We start from the raw sequence: 16,166 nt of genomic DNA on the forward strand, positions 1-16,166 counted from the left end.
TTACTGTTATTATAAATACTGCAGGTATACGCGTGTTCATCGGGCCCAGCAGCAGCCAATGAAAAAAAGGAAAAAAAATTATTTTCTTAAACGCGTTTCTTAATATATACACACACACACACATACATACATATATATATATATATATATATATATATATATATATATATATATATATATATATATATGATATACGTATATAATACGTATAGTACGCGTATATACTTCACAACCACCACCGGTCTGACTGCGCTATCGAACGATCCAGATTGGAAATAGCCGAGAGAATAATAATAATTGTCAGGAACAATCGTGATAGCCCCCGGGACCTATATATGGCCAATAATAATAATAATAATAATAATAATTGGAAAAATATTAATGACAGATTTTATTCCCTCGCGTACGCGCGTCGTTTATATATTTATATAGTACCTTACCCACTTGTACATGTACATTGTGTATATATCCAACTATATATAATATAATATTAAAACGTATTTATCTTTTATTATTTCATCTCCTTCAACATGTCTTTTATAATATTATTAAGATCGCGTTGTCTACGGCCACCGTTTGAAAATGGAGTAACGACCCGGAAAAACGTCCACCGTGTCCTGTACAACGGTCGGCCGACGTCTTTTCACGTCGACCCCTTTCCATAGCGGTGCTAAAGACCATTCCCAGAGGTCGTATGTATTATAGTATAATATTACAAAAATAATATATAGCAACTTATAACTTCGAATTACTGTTTAATAATACGAGAGTCTAGAGAAATAATGTAAGTATAAACGTTTTTCGCGAGTTTCATAACTCCTGTAGCACATGTATGTATGTTGATTCTTTAATATCATACCTAAAATGGGATTGTTCTTGAAAAATTATAAGATGCAATTTAAAATGTAACTAGCAATTAAATCAATGGCGATGATTGATTGATATGCTTTCTTACAAATTATCAGTTAATACAAATTATATTGTTTTATTATAGCATATACGTATGGTACTGATCGTGCAATTAAAGCAATGACTGGTGTAATCCACTTTATACGAGTACCTATATTGGACCACATCGCTTATTTTATATGGTATAATCAATAATGACTTGAATAACACCGTATAGCCTATGATATAGATCGCTGTATCGCTGATTATAAATACTAGTATAGTAAGTAGTATTGTAAAACAACAATAAACATCATATTATATTTGAATGCTGAATCGGACATAATGGACTTTATCTTTGTAAACGTCAGTTTGGCTTTTTAGGGTATTTTAGACGGATTCTAATAAGATATGTTAAAATTTTGAAAAAAGTCACAAATTTATAAGATCAAAATAGTTATTGTATTACAATAATATTATCGTATATATAGGTACTTCTTTTTATGAAGGATATTCACATAAAAATTACTATTTTATGTACTTATAAATGATGATAAATTAGATAACAATGATTTGATGGTTAGATTTTAAAATTTTTTTACTAATGTTCATCTTTGACTTTTATTTCCATGTTTAGGTATAAGTATATGTATAAATATATATATATATATATATATTTAAATGATTTATATCTAATTTTGTCTGATATGTATGACTATGCGTGTGTTTGAATGATAAACAATATATCATAATCAAAACTCGCTCAATTTAATAGCACTCATAATTATATATTTATATTATATATAGTATATGTTAACCAAATATGGATAGACTGGTGACTACCTATATGCACGTATCGACTAACGCCAACGGGTGCAGTTTCAAAAAAACGTTTAATTGAATTGATAAGAACAATATGAAGGTATATCAAAACTGAAGGTATATCATTATTCATTAACTATATAATTATGTAGGTATTATGTGTAATGTGTATGAAAAAATATTATTGTTCATATTATATGTTCAATAAATCTTTAACAAAAACAAATTCTATACACGTTTTATAATATGAATTTACTAAGATACCTGCCTGCTGCCTGTTACATTAATTGATATTTATTATTTTAATATATTGACCTTATAATTAGAGGGTCTATTGATGTGCATCTAGTACCTACTACCTATATAATATCGAAAAGTTTCAATATAGATTCAAAAATATATATGAAAATTATACCATTTAATAATTATGTTTATTATTTGAAATTAATAGTTTTATAATGTTCCATCTGGTTTTTAATTCTGAGTGAAGCGATGAATGTAAGAATAGGTTTTTTAAATAATGATTGACTTTTATTTAATTTTAATTTTTGTTTTTGAAGAAAATTTTTACACTTCGTAAAAAATACTTCATGTTATTGTGAAATTCAAATCGGTTCTAGTTGGTACTTTGTGAGGGGGAAGCAAATATTCTCCGTATTTTTCCTAATGATCGAGGCGAACAAAAAAACAAATCAAAAGCCAATTTTCGTAAAGCTTTGTTTATTCGAAACGCAAATCAACAATAAAAACAAATATTATGTAAAATAAAAATTCCGAAAAAAATGTAGCATATTACTAAATATGTTTTCACTACACCACACTTCTATAATTCCTCACTTTTCCTTGCAGAAGTTAGGTTAATTAAAAATTAAATTTTATCGTAAAGCCATTGTAACGAAATTGGATAAAATTTGACGTAAAATATAGATTTCTTCACAAACGATTTTCGTCATAATATTGTACGAATTGTAGTTAACGGATTCAATAAGCAATATTCGAAGGAATAACAAAGACGGATCGATATTCGCAAATACAAAGATGCTTTTTTCTTCGTTTTGAAAAGAAAAAATAATTACAATTGTTCAAATTGACCACGGCGAGCCATTTATTTTTGTGCAACTGAATAATATTACACGCACATATTATATATATACTCGTAATATATTATATTATATTATTATATGCATGTTCTCCTGCAGGGGCATTATTATTTATATATTATAATCACGTTGAAATTCTTGGTCGCTGCAAACGTAATGATAATATTCTCGGTAGTGACAACACGTGCATTACGACGGTCCACAATGGGAGCAAGCGACGACCGTACAGTCGGTTTACATGCATTTATTGTTAATCGGAGCGCAAGACAAAGGCGAAGCGCACAACAATAATAATAATCGTTCAAACGGCACGGCCGACCTCGTCGGATTACGAGCACAGTATTATAATAGTAGCACCTATAATGTGCGACGGAAAGCGACATACCATATACGGCTGCCGGTTTAAAATGATCTTTGGGTGACCAGAAACTAAGTATATATATATATATATATATATATAGTCTGTACTGCACAGTGTGGTTCACGAGCCAGGGAGAACACCCCGTATTTACCTTAAATTATCTGCGCGCATTTATTAAAATTCTGAGGTTTAGAATGTTTTATATTTTTAACAAATTTGATTTTTGTAAATGCTTATTTACGTTTAAGAAAAGTCTACTAAATACGAATGAGTCTTAAATACCTTTTAAGGACAATAGTCCATGATGGTATTTTTAGAATTTCAGAAGACATAGGACAATTGAAAATTAAATTATGCAATGAATATTAATAGGTACAATATTAGGCACTAATTTAAAATTTGTAAAAATATTTGAGTATAAATAGTATAATAGGTACTATAGACTAAACAGTAAATATTATACATATTATAGTTTGCATAAATATTACTTATTGAATTATTATATGTATTTACTATTTAGTACACATAGATTCTAAATATTTACTTTCTGAATTTAAATAAATTTATATACATACATACATGTAAGTCCATAATGAAGGATTACTATCTTTGTAGATACCTAGGTTCATAAAGTCTAATAACTCAGAAGCTATAATGTAAATCTCGATCAAGATGATTTTTATTATTTTTGAAAAAACACCATATACTTAGCAATGTGTCAATGTATACTTAACATTTTTGGTTCATATTTGAAAGAAGGAATTATGTATCTCCGATGACCAATGTACACTTTTTAAATGACATACTTAGTTTAAAAAGGTAGGTATGTATTTAAAAATAAACAGTCTGAGTATATTTAAAAAATTTCATAAATCAGAATTTGAATAAATAAATGTTATCTAATTCCTATCACTACAGCAAAAAGAGAGGATAAAAGGCCAAAAGATAGATCTCAATATGCCATACATAATATGACATTAATAAACCAATCAATACCTTTTCGTACCTATATAATATTGTTATATTATGGCTGTGGATTTTTTAATGATTATTACAAGCTAAATATTTCTTATTCCTTCTGACCATATAAATGAACTAATATTAATAATTTTTTATATATTGCAGCGCTTGCTAGGCAAATAATCGATATTATATATAATATATAGTATATATAGTCAATAATTATGTGTTTTCATATTTCATGTTAGTGCCATGTTATAGTAGGTATATACTCGTAATTTATATTGTATAATAATAATATAATATAATATAATTTGATTGTTTGGGAATGATTGCGTACAAAAGCCCCATCGGAAATATATACGTGTGAGTGATTTCAAAAATAAAAATAAATCATACTGACTGTAATAAAATGGTACGCTTAGCTCACCTCGACGCCAGATAGTGTGCAGGTGTGTGCATGTTGCACAATATTCATCCGCAATGATCACAATTTTTTGGAAACGATTTTGAACATTGGATAAGCGCAGTGGCGCAACCAAAGGGGGGTCCCCGGGTCCAGACCCCCCCCCTTGAGTATTTATAAAATGGAACATTTTTTATTAATTTGGGAATATAATAATATATTGTAAGTATAATAAATTTTGTTAGCCAACTAAATAATTTTGATAACAAACCTTATCAGTTATGACATATAAGTTTAGTGAAAAAACAATTAATGTCCATAAGAGAAAATGTTAGTCTTGAATTTAACAAACTATATAATGATCTTAATGAAAGATTAAATGATTTTGAAATTAAAATTGAAATTCCTCGATTAGCTAAGCGCCAAAAACACCGCATAAATATTTCAACAAATGATCCTGAAGAATATTTCAAAATAGCTTTATTTATTCCTTTTCTTGATTCGTACATTCAACAACTGAATGATCGTTTTATAAATCATAAAAACATTATTAGTGGATTCCAAATGTTAATGAACAGTTCAACATTCAATGAAGAAAGACTTAAAGAACTTGTTGAATTTTACAGTAATGACATTGATAGTTTTGATCTTGTGAAGTCAGAAATTTTACTATGGAATCGTTATCTAGATGATAGTAACATTAAAACAAAAAATGCCATCAACATATTGAATAGTTGCAATTCAGATTTATTTCCAAATGTTTTTAAGCTTTTGCAAATACTGGTCACACTTCCTGTCACATCTTGCGAAGCTGAAAGATCATTTTCTACACTCAAACGCATTAAAACTTACTTAAGAAACTCTACGTCCGAATCGAGATTGAATGGACTAGCTGCTCTCAATATTCACTATGATATTGACGTCAAGTCCGAAGAAGTAATACAGCGTTTATCGAATTTAAAGCGTCGTTTAGACTTTATTTTATAATTTTATTTGATATATTTTCATTATATTTTTTTTTATAAGTATATACATTTTATTATTAATATGGTAACACAAATAAAAAATACATTTATTATTAACACAATTATTTATGTTTATATCTGTTGTAATAAAATTTTGGACCCCCCCCCCCAAGGGATATTTCTGGTTGCGCTACTGGATAAGCGTATAGCCGTAAAGGTGTGGTTACATGTTTAAAATATAACTTTAGCTACATAATATAGTCACTATATAATAACGCACCCTTGTCTATATAGGTACTGATTAAATAAACTGTTTTACTTTTAAACCCTAGTAATAACACCAACTTTTTTGTTTTCACGTCTTTTATCGTGAAATTTTGAAAAAGTGATTTTGTGTCAATTCAACTGCAGAACGAACGCCCTCGATGGATGTACAACTATGCTCGTGTAATACTGCATAATATTATATTATACGACACATTACCCACACACACACTAATAACAAACATAATATATACATATAGGTAATATATATATAATGTCACATCATCGATTCGCATCACGCTAGCTCCGGATCATATTATAATATAGGTATTGTCTTCTCTTCTGTTTTATATTAATATGTTCAGACCTTGACCGAACCCATGCGTTATGGCATACAACGGTTTAATAATAATATAGCAAACCTAAGCATGCTCTATGGGCAAATATCTGTAGAGTTATGATCGGGTTTTTTTTTCATTGACACGTTTTATATCGAAATTCATAAATAAATACATTAAAATATAATTATGACAGTTTCATTTCCGTAAGTTAAATTTGACAACTAACCTTGCCACAGCCGACAATCTCATTGGTTTTTAGTTTTTACTATAACGTTCAATATACGTCCAAAATATTGAAGTACCTATTAGCCAGCCGGTAATAGTTTAATCAACACAATGCATTTCTGAGCTAGATGACTCAGATATTTACCAGTTACCTATTCGTAGACATAATGTTGTATGTACCTATTTACTTACCTCGTTTCAGATTTAAATCATTTATGGTTAATGGCAAAAAAATAAAATTTAACACATAAAATAATATCATATAATAACAGCGGCGTTTAAAGCTCATTTTTAATTCATTAAAATTATTCTGATATAGATATATTTTTGGGATGGGTGTATCTTTTTTTTAACCGATTTTCGCGAGACCGATTTTCGTAACGGCGCTTTGTTATTATTTTCATATAGAGACGCAAATCAACAATAACAAAAAAAATTTTATACATTAGAACTAAAAAAAATGTAGCATTCTACTATAGATATTTTCTTACTGTACTTACAGGGCGATTTTTTTATCATGAACCACTCATTATTTCAAAAAGTATCAATGTTTTTGAAAATATTTTTTTACAAAGTTTCATGTTGTTAAAAAAACAACGTTTTTATAAAAAAATTATGTTTTTTAATATTTTTTATCCTTATAATTTTTTAAGTTTTTTACTTTTTTGAATGGCAACCTAGAGTTTTAATTTCATATTCCAAAGCAGAATATTTTTCTAAGTATTTTGATACGTAAAAGTCGAATTTTGGACGAGTAGTTTATGAGTTATAAGTATTTAAAGTTTAGATTGGCGGAGTGGAGTGGTACGGGGTTACCCCGCAAAATGTTTGTCCACTACTCCGCTTGTCTAAACTTTAAATACTTATAACTCATGAACTACTCGTCCAAAATTCGATTTTTACGTATCAAAATACTTAGAAAAATATTCTGCTTTGGAATATGAAATTAAAACTGTAGGTTGCCATTCAAAAAAGTAAAAAACTTAAAAAATTATAAGGATAAAAAATATTAAAAAATATAATTTTTTCATAAAATCGTTGTTTTTTTAACAATATGAAACTTTGTAAAAAAATATTTTAAAAAACATTGATACTTTTTGAAATAATGAGTGGTTCATGATTAAAAAATCACCCTGTATACCCAAAAATATATTTTTGATTTCTCAATTTTCCTTGCTGAGGAAAAATATTCATAGTAGCAACTAAAAAACTATATTTATAATATGCACGAAAAATATTATTTTTTTGTAAACAATTATCTATATTAATATGTTAATTGTTTAGTTAATGTTATTTAATGTTTATAATAATTTTAATGATATCCGTTTAACATTTATTCGAGTGATAATACTTTGCAATATTATGTTATTATTATTTCCTGATGCGTAATATTAATATAATATTATGTATACGAGTATTTTTATAGTAAACGCCTATGGCCTACGTATATATAATAATAATAATAATAATAATACGGACTGGAAATATAATAATGGGTAATGCATGTGTACGTCGAGGGGCGATATACTTCTTAAAAACGCTGCCAGAGACTAAATATGCGCATGTATTTGTTTGACGAGGGGTTAAGGTTTTTTTTATTTTCGGGCAATCGCTCGATCGTATAGTATAATGCCGGCACGCAGGTATACCGTATGCCATGTGGGCATACGTCTGCGAGGTGTATTTTTTTCCAACTTTTTTGCAATTCGCACATCTTTATTCACAATGCTTACTCGTGCAGCCCTTTAATAAAAATGACTTCGCTGCATAAATACGTGGGAATAACGGTGTAACGAAAATGGTGCAGAGACGACAGCAGCGGCGGTCCACCCCGGTATGGTGGGCGGGTGGACAAGCGGTGAATTATTATTTGTATCTATATGCATGTATACTATATTATATACACATATAGCTATAATATGTGTAGTTTATACGTATAGTGAGTACATAATATTATGTTATATTATATACAAATAATACGTTTATTTCGTCATCATACGATGTAATAACATGTATATATATATATATATATGTATATATTATATGCCTACCTATATATATATGTGTTTCAATATTAGTATCTATATCGTATTATATAAAATACATATAGTTTAAATGCATGCCGAATCGCAAAAAGGCTATAAATAAAGGTCAACAACGATCGTGGCCGTTACGCAAGATGCCTCTTGCATTTGGACGTGGCCGAGGGTAATGTGAGCACCTACTTACCTACCTATATGGCTATATTATAATAGCGTCATACATACAATACATATTATGATTATACGATTTATGATAAGAATAATATACATTTAGTATTATAATATAGCGGTATTCGCGATTCGTACGGATTTATATGATTTGTGCGTAGCGGATGAGAAACCGTAGGTAACCTATGTATAGGTATACAAATACGCACCGCACGAGAGGAATATACGTTACAATAATATTCGATTTCAACGATTATAGTAGGTACCTATATAATATGACTGCGCTGCTGCACGATGCTGTTCGGTGCACGTTATATACGATATGCATAAAAATTATTAATCGTATGACTTCGACTAAAATAAATAATTACATGGCACTTTGCAGGTTTGATAAATTGTTTCATTACATTATTGATCACTGAAATTTTATAATTTCTAAGGCATTATCAAGTTTAAAAAAGTTAAATTAAAAACAATAACGTTTAATTATGTCTCAATGTGTCCTATGACTTAACGAATACAAAACATTCACAATCATATCATATTGCACACAAGTTTCTATTTATAATTCTAATTTTTCTAATGTAGATTTTTATCATAATTAATCTTAATATGTTTAAAATTAAAAAAAAAAAATATGAAAAGCTTTTAATTGTAATTTGTTACACTATAGAAGAGCATAAGACTTATTTAACTGTGTGTTGAAATTTTTGAAGTAAAACGAGTGTCCGCTGTTAACCCACAATTTACTGTCATTATTTATTTCTTCGTTTCATAATCGAGTGCATTTAATTCTTTAGTTATGTCGCTATATAAGATATAACTAATATACAGGGTGATTCATGAGGCTTAAAACACTCATTATTTATAAAAACTATTTACTTTTTTTCTTCAACATTTTAGATCTATGCTGTTCTAAAACTAGGTATATACATTTTTAGTATTTTTCACCCTTATATTTATTAGGTAAATCACTATCAACTTTTGTTTTTAAATGGCAACCTATATTAAAAATATTATAAATTAATAAGGCTATTTTTTTAATAAATTTTCACGTTTAAATTTTCATTTTTCGTTTAACCGTTGACGAGATATAATCTCCCGGGCATGTACCGTTTCCGCCAAAATTTGAAATGACCGATTCCGCCATCGCCCGTTTCCGCCAATTTAAAAAAAGGTTCGATTCCCGTTTCCGCCAATTTACCTGCTATTACTGTATTTCTTAAAATTAGGTTTGACAAAATATCAAAATATTATATTTATTAAAACTATGACAAAAAATTGTGTATATTAATTATCAATAAGTGATTTTTACTTTATTATTATATTTATTAAAACTATGACAAAATGTTGTGTATATTAATTATGAATAAGTGAATAGCAGGTAAATTGGCGGAAACGGGAATCGAACCTTTTTTTAAATTGGCGGAAACGGGCGATGGCGGAATCGGTCATTTCAAATTTTGGCGGAAACGGGTAATTCCCAATCTCCCAAAGTTGGATGGTTTTGGGGTGGTGTTTGTATACATAAATATGTTATACCATGTCAGTACCGCGGCCGCAGCAAATTGGGATTTTTGTACTCTAGCATAAAACATAATACACTTTTCAAATAAATTCAGTAAGTACGATAGTTAAGCCTAAGTTTTGCCCCAAAAAAGGAAAACATATTTACACAGGACAAACACCACCCCAAAACCATCCAACTTTGGGAGACTATATCTCGTCAACGGTTAAACGAAAAATGAAAATTTAAACGTGAAAATGTATTAAAAAAATAGCCTCATTAATTAATGATATTTTTAATATAGGTTACCATTTAAAAATTAACAGTTGATAGTGGTTTACCTAATAAATATAAGGATTAAAAATATTAAAAATTTATATAGTTTTAGAACAGCATGTATCTAAAATTTTGAAAAAAGTAAATAGTTTTTATAATAATGAGTGTTTTACGCCTCATGAATTAGTATTGTACCATATTATGTACTTTATAGCTACATATATAATAACCGTGTTTTAAAATACAATTTATTAAATAAAACTAGTGGTAATTTAGGATATTATTTTTATAGTTTTAATCTTTTAAAATGTAAAACTCAGACCTTCATTTACAAAATCCTTGTCTATATTGTCAGATAAACACAACGATGAAAATAATTCTGTGTTGCCGATTTCTTAATATTTGTATGATGCAAATTGTGGTAACAAATAACAAGAGTAGGTGTACCTAATATTTAATAATATTGATATCTGATTTACAACATGTTAATAAATACATATTATAACTATGATTGCATAGATAAACTAAATCATAAGAACTAATACAACGTCGAATAATAACAATGTAAAATAGTCCGATAAAACTATTTTTCAGTCTAAAAACAAAAAACAAATCATGTGTATTAAATTACTAAGCCCGCTGAAGAGGTAGGTACCTACTAGGTAGCTACTTCTAGAGTGACATTTCGTAACAGTGCAGTCGGCCAATATGCTACTAACGTAGAACGCATTGTTGTAAACGAGAGTGACAGTTTTAAAATATATAATTTCAATTATAGTATGTAACACTATATGATTATCGTTTTTAATATTTTGGCACCGATGTTCGTTTTGTAATTGGATATGAATATTGAGTGCAAAATGGTAATTGAGCGTCTCTAGGCCAAATGGACAGTATAAAACGGACGTTCCGATCAGTGGTTAGTATCAGTCTTTCGTCCGTCTTCAATCATACATCTGCACATTCTGCATTATATTCACCAGACACTCAAAAACTAACTTACCAACGAAATCACCATGCAATTTCAAGTAAGTCTAAAATCATATCTTTTTTAAATCTAAGTCATCAACACGAATTCTACGACAGTCGACATCACACCTATAGGTAGTTAATAATATATATTATTTTATAATATACCTCAACTGCGGTACGCGCTGCAGAGTATTGACAATGTGTAGACTGATTTCCATCATGTGAATTTTTTTAAGATCATCTTGATATCTTGATTTATTCGGTACCATTTTAATTTTATTTGAAACGTATTCCGCGATTATATTTTATGTATAATATAAGACAATTGTTTAACATAATTTTCGAATCGTTATCATATTATCATTATTAATATTATACGTTTATTATATTCCTGCAGGCATCATTCGCTCTGCTCGCCATGGTCGTGTGCCTAGTCGCCGCCGAAACTAAGACGTCGCCATCATCGGCTCAATCAAACACCAACCGGAACAAACGGACGGTGATCGTCCCGCTGGCAACCTCACCATATGTGGCCGCAACATACGCCGCCGCCTCGCCTTACGTAGCCGCATCGCCTTACGTGGCCGCGTCACCTTACGTGGCCGCACGATACGCAGCCAGCCCTTACGTCGCCGCGCCATATGCTGCAGTAGCTTCGCGGTACGTCTCTGCTTACTCGACCTACCCGTACGTGGCCAAGACCTTGGCTTCCCCATACACAGCTGCTTACTACCCATGAATGAACCGTCAGTCCAGCCACCGAATCTATATACCTATATTAAAACGTTTAATTGACTTTGATAAGAGTACCTATTTATTATTATTAAATATATAAAAATAACCTGTATGATAATTATTTATAAAACTATAAAAAAATGAAAAAATACTTTTTTAAGTATTAGAAATCTGTTATTGTACCTACTTTTTTTCAAAATGTGAATTCAAATTAAATTAATTTATCGAATAATTCGTTGTGGCTACTTATTGTTTCCTATTCATAAACTAATATAATATTATGTAATATTGATGATCCAAGTGGATTAGATACCCGTGTAAAAATCATGGCTGCTTCCGAATTGGTTCCCATACCTGAAATTGACATCCGAATTAGTTCCCGACATTCCACGAAACACACATCCGAATTGGTTCCCGATATTCTAGGTAAGTGGAACACATCCGAATTGAATGCTATAAGTACATATAATAGTTGCATGTTACACTGTACGACCGTAATATGACCTTATATACTATTATACGATACGCGTACATATAGACAGATAGTTAAATCGACAGGCAGCGCCGTCGTTAGGTTTTGCGAGGCCCTGGCATAATCTTTAAAACTGACCACAATCATCAGACGTTTAATAAATTGTTTACTAATCAATTCAAATTAAATTTTATACTTTTATTTTTACGTGCGAATTAAATATTTAAGAATTAATTTCTAAAAACTATTATAAATATTTTTAGCTTACACTGTTTAGTAACTAATATTATTGATTTTATTACAATTAAATATCATAATATTATCAATATTATTATTATAACAAATATTGTTTAATATAAATTTTTATATTAGATTTTAAACATATTATACTATTATATAGCTTACGAAAAATATGGTTAAAAGAGAGAGCCCCCCCCCAAAAAAAAAAAAAAATGAAAACCGCGAGGCCCCGGCAAATGTCCGATTTGCCGGGTTCACGCGACGACGCTGTAATAAGGACAGCTATAGATTTATAGAGATACCGTTATTGCACTGCGAATTGCGATAAACACTTACAAAAAAATCGAAATACGAATGATCTAATAATATTATTATAACATATTTGCCAACAGTATAAGTACAAAATGTAGGTACCAAATAATGATTTAGATAAGAACTGTGTCGTGAACTAATCGTTGTTGTATTATATTGATAAGGACGGATGTCGGATATCTAGTCGATATCTACTCGTTAGTTATACTCGTCTTCTGTTGTAGTGTACGTGTACGTATAGTGATTCAATTTGAATTTTCGTTTCCGTTCAAGTATCAAATATGGAATTCATGTACAGTGAAAAATATAAAAAATCTTATTGTATTAGAAGGTTATAAATTTGGATTTTTTATTTTTATTCTAAGAAAAATTGACGAATCGAAAAAATGTACCTATTATTATTATATTTCCTACTTATTGTTATTTTTTACATTTTTTTACATTCATGACAAAAGCCACAATTTTTAACCATACCTACATAATATGTAGACAGTCCTAAGTCTGTATAAAATAAGAAGGAAAATTGAAAATGCTTTTTTCCGGGAACCAATTTATAAGTTTATAACAACCCGGAAACCAATTCGGACGTTTGGAAATCAATTCGGATACACCGAAAATCATAACGAGATACAAATATACAATATTGAGCAATGAGCGTACATAGCGTACTTTATTTTACATACAAGATTAGATGAGCATTACCATATTATTAAACGTGATAAAAGATTTAATAGTTTATAGAAATGTTTACTGTTATAACTATAGCAATTAAAATAATATTACCTTATACTATAAATAGAATTACTATTCACACAATACTATATTTCGTGAAATTAAAAAAAAAACTTCAGTTAAAATTCAAATTATTTTATCATCATTTTTTATTTATAGGTACTTTTATAATAACAATGGATATAATATACATTTTAAATTTGATATTTCAAAGATGCCATATGGCATATGGCAGAGTTTTCATATGAAGTTTTTATTTGTATATTTTTTGATAAGAATCATTAACTACTAAGATATAGTTCATAGACTCATAGTACCTTATTAGAATTTGAATATTTTGATATATTTTTTTTTCTTATGAAAATATATTGGGCGTCGAGAAGAAATCAAAATATATTAATTCGATTTCATTGTTATATTTTAATTAGATTCGTCTTTGCATCATTATGAGACGAGTTATTTTATATTGATATAGGTTTTGGGGAGTTTTTTCTTGTACTGAGAACTGAGAAGATATATTTAAAAACACCGACATACCCTGTGAAATAAATTTGCACACGCCTATGCAGTGTAAGCCACGCATTTGGTAATAACTGAAAAGAGATGAAATAATTTAAACATTTTTATTTTAACTTATATAGGAATAAAAGTAGTTAAACCACTATATTTATAACTTATTAACTTATTGTCGGTATATTTTGTGGTGTAGTTTTAAGATATAACACTATGTCACTATACCTAGCTATAATTTATACTGCTATATTTATAAGTATTATTACGATAATTAGGTACCTTGCAATAATGCAAATTGCAATTCCATCAGACGCCATGTTTTCACTTAGCAATCGATGTATCTTTACTTTCTATTAAATATAAATTGTCTTAAAAAAATTTTCTTAACATAATTGCCCCTTGTATATTTAGTATTCGCGCACAATATGAAAATTTAACTATTTTATCAAGCCCTTTCCTGATGCTCCCTAGTGATCTAAAACATGTTCATAAACGTTTTGATCGCATTCCAATTTGACTGCTTCATTATCACAAGGCTGAAATGTTTAAAAGGAAAAGGACTACCACACCAAATACATATATTATTAGTTATTACCAACTCTATCCTAAACTATTTCATAATTTTAACATTTTTAATTTAAAACATTATAAAATCTTATAATTCATGTAAATCAATATTGTATAGTTTAGATATTGTTCAGTTCACTTTTCACAATAATATATAATAATATGTAAGTTATTAGCGTTATAATAGGTGTGAGCTGTTCTTAAAGGGGCAGCATATGCAGCAAAAACTGCATCTAAATATATTTTGATAGGCGATTGATTGTATCTATATTACTATCCACTATCCAGTAATAAGCAATAACATATTTTACTTATAGATATAGACACATAAGTAATTTTTATTTAGTTTATAGTAATTAATAAGAAAACATTAATGCTATAAAAAAAAAAAAATAGTTATAAGTCTGGTTTATTTATTATACTTATATATTTATTTATAGGTACACATTTTTCAACTCAAATCAATATAAGTACCTACAATGAAAATAAAAATATGACATTGGTTATAGTTTTTTGATCAGATTGGTCGTTACTTTAAAATAAATACATTGCACTTTTTTTACCGGACTTAAAGGTAGAATCCCAAATAATAAATGAACTGCAATAGAATATGAGTTATGAAATATATGTAATTAAAAACAAAATACCTATTTGGTGATTTTTATTTTGATATTTTATTTTATTTTTCAACTTTTCAAAATAATCCGGATTGCCTATCAATAAAAAGAAAATTGAGGAAAAATGAGTTTAAACAGAATTCTAAGTTAGTCAATAAAATAGAAATTTAAAAAAAAAGTTAAGCGTAGAGAAGCCACATATATTTTTTGAGCGATTGAATTTAAAATTGTCGACAAAATTGAATATTCAAACGAAAAATAACGATTTAGTTTATTTCGTTAAATGGTTAAATTAGCAAAATACTGAACATGCCGATACGTAAAATTAATTCGTATTTGTTTACATGTTGCACGGTTGCTAAAGGTGGCTGCTGCTGCAGCGACGTCGTTTCAATGCAATAATTATACTCTCGAAGTCTAGAAACTCGCTCGGTCAGACCGGTGTGAAAAAACGCACCGTGATGTTTGCCCCATATCATTATTGACACGGTAATGGTCCATTATCCCGGAGCGGGATAATGTGGGATTTACACTGGTTTGGATCAAAGAATTTCTAGGCTGTTTCACCGCACGACGGAACACCCACCCATGCCGATTGCCGACAGTAGTCCACTTTTCCGACGCGCTTCGTGTTTCGTGTACTCGTGTCACATAAGCCAGGACGAGTGGCGAGTGGTGAAC

The 16,166-nt window shown here is 29.2% G+C and overlaps 2 protein-coding genes across 2 annotated transcripts; both read left to right on the forward strand.

Annotated features, from left to right (window-relative positions):
* Positions 1 to 4,849: 4,849 nt before the first annotated feature.
* On the forward strand, positions 4,850 to 5,524 carry LOC149058008 (52 kDa repressor of the inhibitor of the protein kinase-like). The gene has a single exon (XM_089218278.1). The coding sequence runs from the start codon at positions 4,850 to 4,852 to the stop codon at positions 5,522 to 5,524; it is 675 nt and encodes a 224-aa protein (XP_089074404.1).
* Positions 5,525 to 11,244: 5,720 nt separating this feature from the next.
* On the forward strand, positions 11,245 to 12,264 carry LOC107169330 (uncharacterized). Its single transcript, XM_015519052.2, has 2 exons — positions 11,245 to 11,353; positions 11,695 to 12,264. The coding sequence occupies exons 1-2, from the start codon at positions 11,342 to 11,344 to the stop codon at positions 12,034 to 12,036; spliced, it is 354 nt and encodes a 117-aa protein (XP_015374538.2). The 5' UTR covers positions 11,245 to 11,341; the 3' UTR covers positions 12,037 to 12,264.
* The last annotated feature ends 3,902 nt before the right edge of the window (positions 12,265 to 16,166 follow it).

The sequence above is a fragment of the Diuraphis noxia genome, unplaced genomic scaffold (assembly GCF_037042655.1).
Source record: "Diuraphis noxia isolate RWA-SAM2 unplaced genomic scaffold, SU_Dnox_SAM2 contig0002, whole genome shotgun sequence".
In the NCBI taxonomy this organism is placed as follows: Eukaryota; Metazoa; Arthropoda; class Insecta; order Hemiptera; family Aphididae; genus Diuraphis; species Diuraphis noxia.